The sequence below is a fragment of the Plecotus auritus genome, assembly GCF_963455305.1.
Source record: "Plecotus auritus genome assembly, chromosome: 6".
Classification (NCBI taxonomy): domain Eukaryota; kingdom Metazoa; phylum Chordata; class Mammalia; order Chiroptera; family Vespertilionidae; genus Plecotus; species Plecotus auritus.
The window spans coordinates 63,720,292-63,728,654 of NC_137773.1; the positions used below are offsets into that span (position 1 = coordinate 63,720,292).

The 8,363-nt window shown below is 41.4% G+C and overlaps 1 protein-coding gene across 1 annotated transcript; it reads left to right on the plus strand.

Moving 5' to 3' along the window:
• Window positions 1-1,459: 1,459 nt before the first annotated feature.
• LOC308251661 (tripartite motif-containing protein 60-like) lies at window positions 1,460-2,832 on the plus strand (the record flags this gene model as incomplete). Its single annotated transcript, XM_080675400.1, is given in 2 exon segments — window positions 1,460-2,413; window positions 2,419-2,832. Coding segments are annotated over 2 exon segments (1,368 nt in total).
• Window positions 2,833-8,363: the final 5,531 nt, after the last annotated feature.

Here is an 8,363-nt window from a genome sequence, read left to right on the forward strand (position 1 = left end):
AGATTTTTCTTCATGATTGAAATGCTTTCTCTTCAGTGAAGCCATCTTTGGCGTTAGTCTTTACTATCACCTTATCTGTCATCTTGACTCCAACCTGACATTCCTCTTCTTTTGGTCCAGAACTTCAGATTTTAAAAGTAGCTTCAAGCTCATGAAAAGTCATTTTTCCACAGTTCAGTTCACTGAAAAACTCTCACCTACCACTGAAAGTCATAGTCCAGGAGTGAGGCAATCAATCACATGCTAGAACTTCCGGGCCAATTAGAAGTATTATGAACACTTGCATTGGTCCACCTCATTTATTACAAGCCTCAAAATGCACAGTCCTGAAAAGGGTGGCCTCCCTGTGCACACACGTAATATTTCAAAAGGTGAGGGCAATATGAAGGAGGCTGAGGCTTGATCACCAAAACTCAGCACAATGAAAACCAACAATAATGAATACTGGGCACTGGAATTCAAATTACCAGAGGTTTTAAAGAGATGAGTGGGGGAGGGTCACTTATCAATTCCAATTTGAACACTCAATTACAAAGGAACTATTTTTAAAAATGGGAAAAGATTGAGGGAAAAGATATATATATATATAAATCATTGAATGACCCCCTGTTGTTCCTGATAAACTTCAGTCACATCTTCTTTTTTCATTCCCAGTTCTCTAGGAGTATGATTATCAGCCATTCTCTGACCCTCCAAGGGAAACCTGAGCGAGTTCATTGGAACTCCCATCTTAGACAGCATGATTGTTTGGGTTTCTCCAGGTGTTTTGTCATTTTCACTTTGAAGTGAATCTCATTGCTGTCCTACCAATGACTTTGAGTTGAATGTATCCTCCTTCGTTCTTATTTTCCTTGTCCCCTGTTGAGGGTTTTGCCTCCTGGTCACACATGTGCATGATGCTTCACCTGGGGTCTCCACACAGAAGCAGCCTCTGGTAGCAGGACCTGGCTCCTGGGCTTACAAATCCTTCTCTATTTCCCACAGCACAAGATCACTTTTTTTGTGATGGTTGAGGGCAATGGTGAATTAGCCTAGATTGTCTAATTCCTTTTAAGTTGGAAAACAGATAGACTTTACTTCTAACTCCTCCTTAAATATTGTCATAATAACTGATTTGGACTACCTGACATGCTGTTCATACAAGGAGGGAAGGGTTAATGCTGATTGAACTTTTAATGGTGATATCTTTTTGTCCACAGAAACCACTTACGACTTGCATGATGCTTGGTTTTTGACCAAAGTCCACAGCTGATCTTCACTCGGGGAACCTAACATTAAACACAGGAGAAGGTGACAGGAAGACTGGATGTCAGCTGCCCACTGGAACTCTTCTTGGAAGCTCCTAGTGCCTTCCACAGAGAGGAAGGCCAGAGAAGACCTCAGCTTCTCACTTTTCCTCACTCCTGGAGGATCACACTGACTGAAGTGAGTCTCTTCTGATAGGCACCTTCACTGCACAATGGCCTTTGCAGCTTCCCTGGCCAAGCTCCAAGCAGAGGCCAGCTGTCCCATCTGCCTGGATCACCTGAGAGACCCAGTGACCATTGAGTGTGGGCACAACTTCTGTCCCTCCTGCATCCACCAGCGCTGGGAAGGTCTACAGGGCACCTTTCCCTGTCCTGTCTGCCTCCACCACTGCCCTGACAGGAGTTTGAAGAGGAACACCCAATTATGTTACATGACTGAGATTGTTCAGCAGATCCCCACCTCAGGGAGCCAGAGGAAATTGCAGGAAGAAATACCCCTGTGTGGGAAGCACAATGAGGTTCTGACCCTGTTCTGTGAGAAAAACATGGAGTTGTTGTGTGCCCAGTGCAGGGTCTTTTCTGACCACCAGGATGGGCCCCTGATCCCCACTGAGGAAGCTGCAGCTAGTCACAGGCGGATGCTCAAAAGCCACATTGGGACCCTCACTAATAACCTTAAAAATGCCGAAACTGAGTATAAAAAACAAGTTGCAAATACTTGGGAAGTGAAGAGAAAGATAGGAAAATGGAGGGAGAAACTGGACTTTGAATGTAAAGAACTTAACTGTTTCTTGGAAATAGAGCGAGATGAAATTGATAACAATCTACTTATAGAAGAGAAGGATGTTGAAGAAAAACTAATTGAAAATGGAAGGCAAATTTCATACCATATGTTCAGGCTAAGCAATCTGTTACGTGAAATAGAAGACAAGTGTTTGCAGACAGACCTGGATTTACTCACAGGTATTGAAAGGATCCACAACAGCTATGGAAACCTAGAGACCCCAGCAGTGTTTTCATGTGAATTAAAGAAGGAGTCTTACAATCTCCCCCCACATTATTTGGGCCTGCATAAAATGATCCGCAGGTTTCAGGTAGGTTTGACACTGGATCCTCAAATAGCCCATCCAAGTCTCAGTATCTCAAGTGATAGAAAAAGTGTGACCTATAGACATCAGAGGGTCTTCCTAATCCCCACGCACTTACTGCTTACCCAGCTGTCCTGAGTTCTGAGGGATTTGATGCTGGCAGGCATTTTTGGGTGGTAAACATAGAAGGCACAGGTGAATGTTTATTAGGTGTGTGTAAAGAATCTATCCCCAGAAATACTCTCATATCACCATCCCCAAGCAATGGATGCTGGCAATATCAGCAGAAGTCTGATGTATTTGACCTTTTCTGTACAGGACAACATAAGATCGGCGTTTTTCTGGACTATGAGTTGGGAGAGGTTTCATTTTATAATTTGAATAACGGGTCATTCTTGGATGGATTCAGTTATACCTTTACAGAGAAACTCATGCCTTATTTCTCCATTGCACCTTCTTCAGAATCTCTTACAATCAGTATCACCAGAGTGAAGTGATGAACAATTTGGGGGAAATTTTCTATGTGCTTATTTTTTCCCTTTTTATTGAAAGGAATACTTAGAATCAAGATCCTGATTCCTCTTTTGATGTTTGAATGTTGAAAGCTTTAAGGACTCACCCTTCTCTCCTCCCTGACCTTTTCCTGGGAAAGCTGATGGGAAAGACCAGGTGCTCTGTCCTTGGGTGCAGGTGGGAAGTTCCAATCAAGCAAGTTTCCATCAGTGTGGGCAGGCTCCCACCAATAGCACCCAGCAACCACCATGAACCCCACAAGCTAGTCCCTTTTCCCTGTGCTCTCAGTCCTTCTGGGATCTATTCTAATATCCACCCTTCTCTCCCCCAAAATGTCATCATGTGAGTAATACACTTTGTCATACTCTTCTGATATGTGGGGAGTCATCATCAGTGTGAACATTGGAAAGCAGTTCTGGGTGCCTTCCACCCTGCCTATAAAAGCTGGTCACCACCATTGCCATTGTGAGCAGGATTTTTCAGATATGAAGCCCCCCACCAGGGCTTCCTCCTCTGATTTTAGGTAGTAACACACCCTGATTCCCTAGGGAAGCGTGTCCTTGCAGTTTGTGATGCACTTGTGAGTTCTAGGGAGGCTGTGTTGTAGATTTGACTGACCTAAGTCAGAAGTTTCCATAAGAAACACATTCTATTTACTATTTGTATTTTCCATGTAATATTTTGGGGGAATTCTAAATGTCTTGCTTTTTGTCTCATGTTTTATAATATTTTTTGTCTCATGTTTTATAACAATTACATGTATAGGGCTGAGCAAGAGCAGGTTGACAATAGTGTTATATGCACAATAATTAATAACAAAAAATACGAGAATAAACTTTTGCATGCTAACAACTGTAAACATACCTTTGTTTTAAAATTCTCAACTACGCCTCGACGCAGTGGTTCAGTGGTTGAGCATCAGTCTATGAATCATAAGGTCTCGGTTCAGTTTGATTCCCAGTCAGGGCACATGCTCAGGTTGTGGGCTCAATCCACAGTGTGGAGTGTGCAGGGGGCAGCCTATCAAGGATTCTCTCTCATCGTTGATGTTTCTAACTATCCCTCTATCTTGCTGTCTGAAATTAATAAAAATATTTTTCAAATAAAACAAAATTATCACCTGATGATGTTTATTGATATAGAGAGAGAGGGAGAAGGAGAAACACAAACACACACACACACACACACACACACACACACACACACACAGAGAGAGAAACATCGATGTGAGAGAGAAGCATCCATCAGTTGCTTCCTGTACTCACCCTGAGCATGGATTGAACCCGAAGCCTATGTGCCCTGACTGAGAATCAAAACTGCCAACTTTGTGTTGTATGACAAGACATTCCAAGGAACTGAGCCAGTTGGCCAGGGCTCTGAACCTATGTTTTACAATCACTGTATGACCTGCCAAGTCCTAAAATCACTGTATGACTCCCCACATATCAGAAGAGTATGACAAAGTGTATTACTCACATGATGACATTTTGGGGGAGAGAAGGGTGGATATTAGAATAGATCCCAGAAGGACTGAGAGCACAGGGAAATGACATACTCATTTTTGACCTCATGTGAAATTGTGGAGCTTTGAGAACATGCCCCTGTATGGATGCCTTTATGGTATTGTTTACAATGTTTGGAAATAAAGTTTTACTGTGCATATCTCTGTACTATTTGTATCTCCATAACTGTAAAAGTTTCTCAGCAGAGCTTTCATTGAGGTACAAGGGACCCCTGCACTGACCAGAGTCGCCCTCCTATGCTGTGGTGATCTCAGGTGCTTACTCTTATAAAGTGCAATGTAGGCCTGCAGGGTGCTGCCCCATTACCCACCCAGGGATCTAATTCCCTCAGTCACATGTTGTCACAGCACTGGGTCACTACAACTAGGGAAAGAGAGCCCAAAAGGGCCACCTGAGCATTGAAGGCCAACACCGGGAAGAGACACACACTTTTCTCTAAATCCACGTTCTAAAAGCCATTGCAAGGCCCCACTTCTCTGCAAGGGATGAAGAAGAATACATGTATTGGGAGGTGAAAAGCTTCTGTTTGCCACAATTCCTGAATGCAATTAGACATTAGTGGAATGTACATTACTGATGAGTGCTAGAATGGAAAGTCTTTCATTGGAACTGGTAAAAATATTACCATAGGCATTTACAGTATTTTGAATTAATCCTATACCAGTTGTTCAATAATGTCACCTATAAAGAAGATATTTCTTTTAAGAGAACTCTTTTTTTTAATTATTTTTTTTCTTTTCTCCCTTTTTTATTTTTTGAAAAGTCTTAAAACATTATTTATTTGGTAGAAATGTAAAGCTCTATATCATTTTGAAATTTTGGTGATTAAGTAGAAAATGAATCATTGAGACTAATGTCTAAATACAATGGCATAGAAAACATAATTGAGAGAGACTTCTGTTCACCAGTAGCCTCAGAGCTACTTTTAAAAAACTATTTTTTTAATTGATTTCAGAAAGGAAGGGAGAGGGAGAGAGTGATAGAAACATCAATATTGAGAGAGAATCATGGATCAGCAGCCTCCTGCATGAAACCCAGGCATGTGCCCTTGACCTCATGGACCTGGGACCCTTCAGTCTGAAGGCCAATGCTCTATCCACTGAGGCAAACCAGCTAGAGCTCCTAGCTCCTTTTAAAAAATAGTTTTTAGGACTTGTTTGTTAAAAAATGTTTTTATCGAGCCCTGACCGGTTTGGCTCAGTGGATAGAGTGTCAGCCTGCGGACTGAAGGGTCCGGGGTTCAATTTCAGTCAAGGGCATGTACCTTGGTTACAGGCACATCCCCAGTAGGGGGTGTGCAGGAGGCAGCTGATCGATGTTTCTCTCTCATCGATGTTTCTAACTCTCTGTCCCTTTCCCTTCCTCTCTGTAAAAAAATCAATAAAATATATTTAAAAATGTTTTTATTGATTTTAGAGTGTGGGGAAAGGAGAGGGAAGGAGGGAAAGAGCGAGCGAGCGAGAGAGAGAGAGAGAGACATCATTTGGTTGCCTCCTATACATGCTACAACCTGGGATTGAAACTGCAACCTGGGTGTGTGTCCTGACCAGTAATTAAACTGACCACCTTTTGGGCCATGGGACAACGCTCAGCCACCTGAGCCACACTGGCCCGGGCCCTAGGACTTACTTAAATGAATGGTGTGGCATGTGTGAGAGACAGTGGTGGCATTATGGTATGCTTACAGCAGAAACTCACAAAGGCAATTCACATGTAACAATGTTTCAACAGGCACAAATTCAGTTGCTATGGTTACTTAAACAACCCAAGTACACCACAGGTTTAAATTTCAGTTAAACATGGTATATGAACTGTAATTCTTAAAGTAGGAATAATATGGACCCAGAGGGTGGAGTCTCCAGCACAGAGGATTACTCTCCTCAGCAGTTCATCACTTACCAAGTCTGCATTCCACATCATGGTACCACACAACTAAGCTATGTTTTCTGGCCCTTTACAGCAACAATCACCTTTTCTTCAGTGTCATGTAACACGTTCCTCATTCTCCTCTGAGTTGTCACCAAAGGACCTTTCACATTCATTTTTCTACTGACATTTTCCGGAAAATGTATGTCTTCTCCAGAGCTTTTTTATTTTATTTGCAAAGGTTTCACTGTTGGGATTGTAAATCCTATTTCAGTGTGTAGTGAGGGTTAGAAGACAGAAATAGTAGGTGTACCGGTTAATAATGCAGATTTTGTAATCAAAGAAAACACAATAATTTTAATAGAAACATCAAAAGTGCTTTATTCAAAGTAATGTCCATCGCTAGCTACACATTTCCCCCATCTTTCAGATAATTTGTGAGTACGGTCCCAATAGAACTTTTCTTGTTTTGAGGCAAACCATTCAGAGACCCATTTTTCCACTTCTTCGTACATTTTGAAGTGCTGCTCAGAAAGTGCGTGTGCCATCGATTGGAACAAGTGGTAATCTGAAGGAGCAAGGTCTGGTGAATACAGCTGGTGGGTTAATACTTCCCTGCAATATCTTTAAACATGTCTTTAACTGGTTTTGAAGTGTGTGATTGTGCATCATCATGAAGCAAAATTACTTTGCCGTGTCTTCTGGCCCATTCTGATCGTTTTTCCAATCAAATTGTGGTTCAAATTGATTATTTGTTGTCAGTAGCAATCAGTATTAATGGTTTCACCTGGTTTTAGAAGCTCATAATACAGCACACCTTCATGATCCCACCAAGCACAGAGCATTGTCTTCTTTCTGAAGTGATTCGGCTTTGCAGTCAATGTTGATGGTTGACCTGGAGCAACCTATGATATTGTGCGTTGGGATTCTCAAAATAAATCCACTTTTCATCGCCAGTCCCAATTTGATGCAAAAAAATACTTTCTTTTATGCCGTTAAAGCAACATTTTACTGATAACTTTTCGGTTTTCCATTTGTCTTAAGTTCAGTTGATGAGGCACCCATTTTCCTTCCTTTAAAATCTTTCCCATTGCTTGTAAACGATGGGAAATTGTTTGCTGAGCAACGAGTTGTTCATGAGTTTGACACACATCTTCATCCAATAATGCTTGTAATTGTTGGTCTTCAATCTTTTTGGGTTGACTTGGACATTCTTTGTCTTTCACACTGAAATCATCACTTTGGCGCATGTTTACCATAAGCTTCCCGAAGTATTCAGCAGCACTTTTCTTCAAAATAAAGTAATGAATTCAAACTTCCCACAAATGCTCCTTTTTTGGCACAAAATTCAACATTTTTAAGCATAAATATATCTATGGTGGTAACACCTTCAAAAATGTGCCATATGAAGTTTTGAAGCTTGTTAATACAACAAAATAGCATACATATCAAATCCCATATATATCAACATATGTGTAACTCCATCAATTGAAAAAAATCCTCATTACCTTGTGCCCGGGGAAGAGAATCCCAATGAAAGTGACTTAAGGAAATGATTGTTTTACATTAATGGTATCTTTTAGAATAGGACATTTTAGGAATTTATATCCTGTTCTCCCTGGTCACTGAACCAAAAGCAGTCTTATACTGATGGGGGGGAGGGCTTATAATCTAATAGATAGAGCACCTGTATTAATCTGAAAAGTAATTGTATTATTTTAAATCTTCGAAGACATATACTGATGTGAATAGGAAGTTAAGTTTCTTATGTATGAATAGAGAATGAAGTTTCTCTTCAAGTTTCCTTTTCAAGGCCTGTGGGAAGGGATTGGGAGGTGAGTCAGCTGCAAATCCCACAATCAGAACCCTCAAACATGGGCAGACTGATCCACCAGGAGACAAACCATCATCTCATGGCCTGATGACTAATTACAATAGCTGATGTCTGAGGACCCCCAGGCCAACATGTAGCTGCATTGCTCGCCCCAGCCCCTTTTCCATTATAATCTGTCCCCTGAATCTTGCTAGCAGGCAGGATTTGATCCCCAGGCACCTACTTCTTACCCAACTGTCTGAGTTCTGAGGGATTTGATGCTGGCAGGCATTGTTGGCAGGTAGAAATAGGA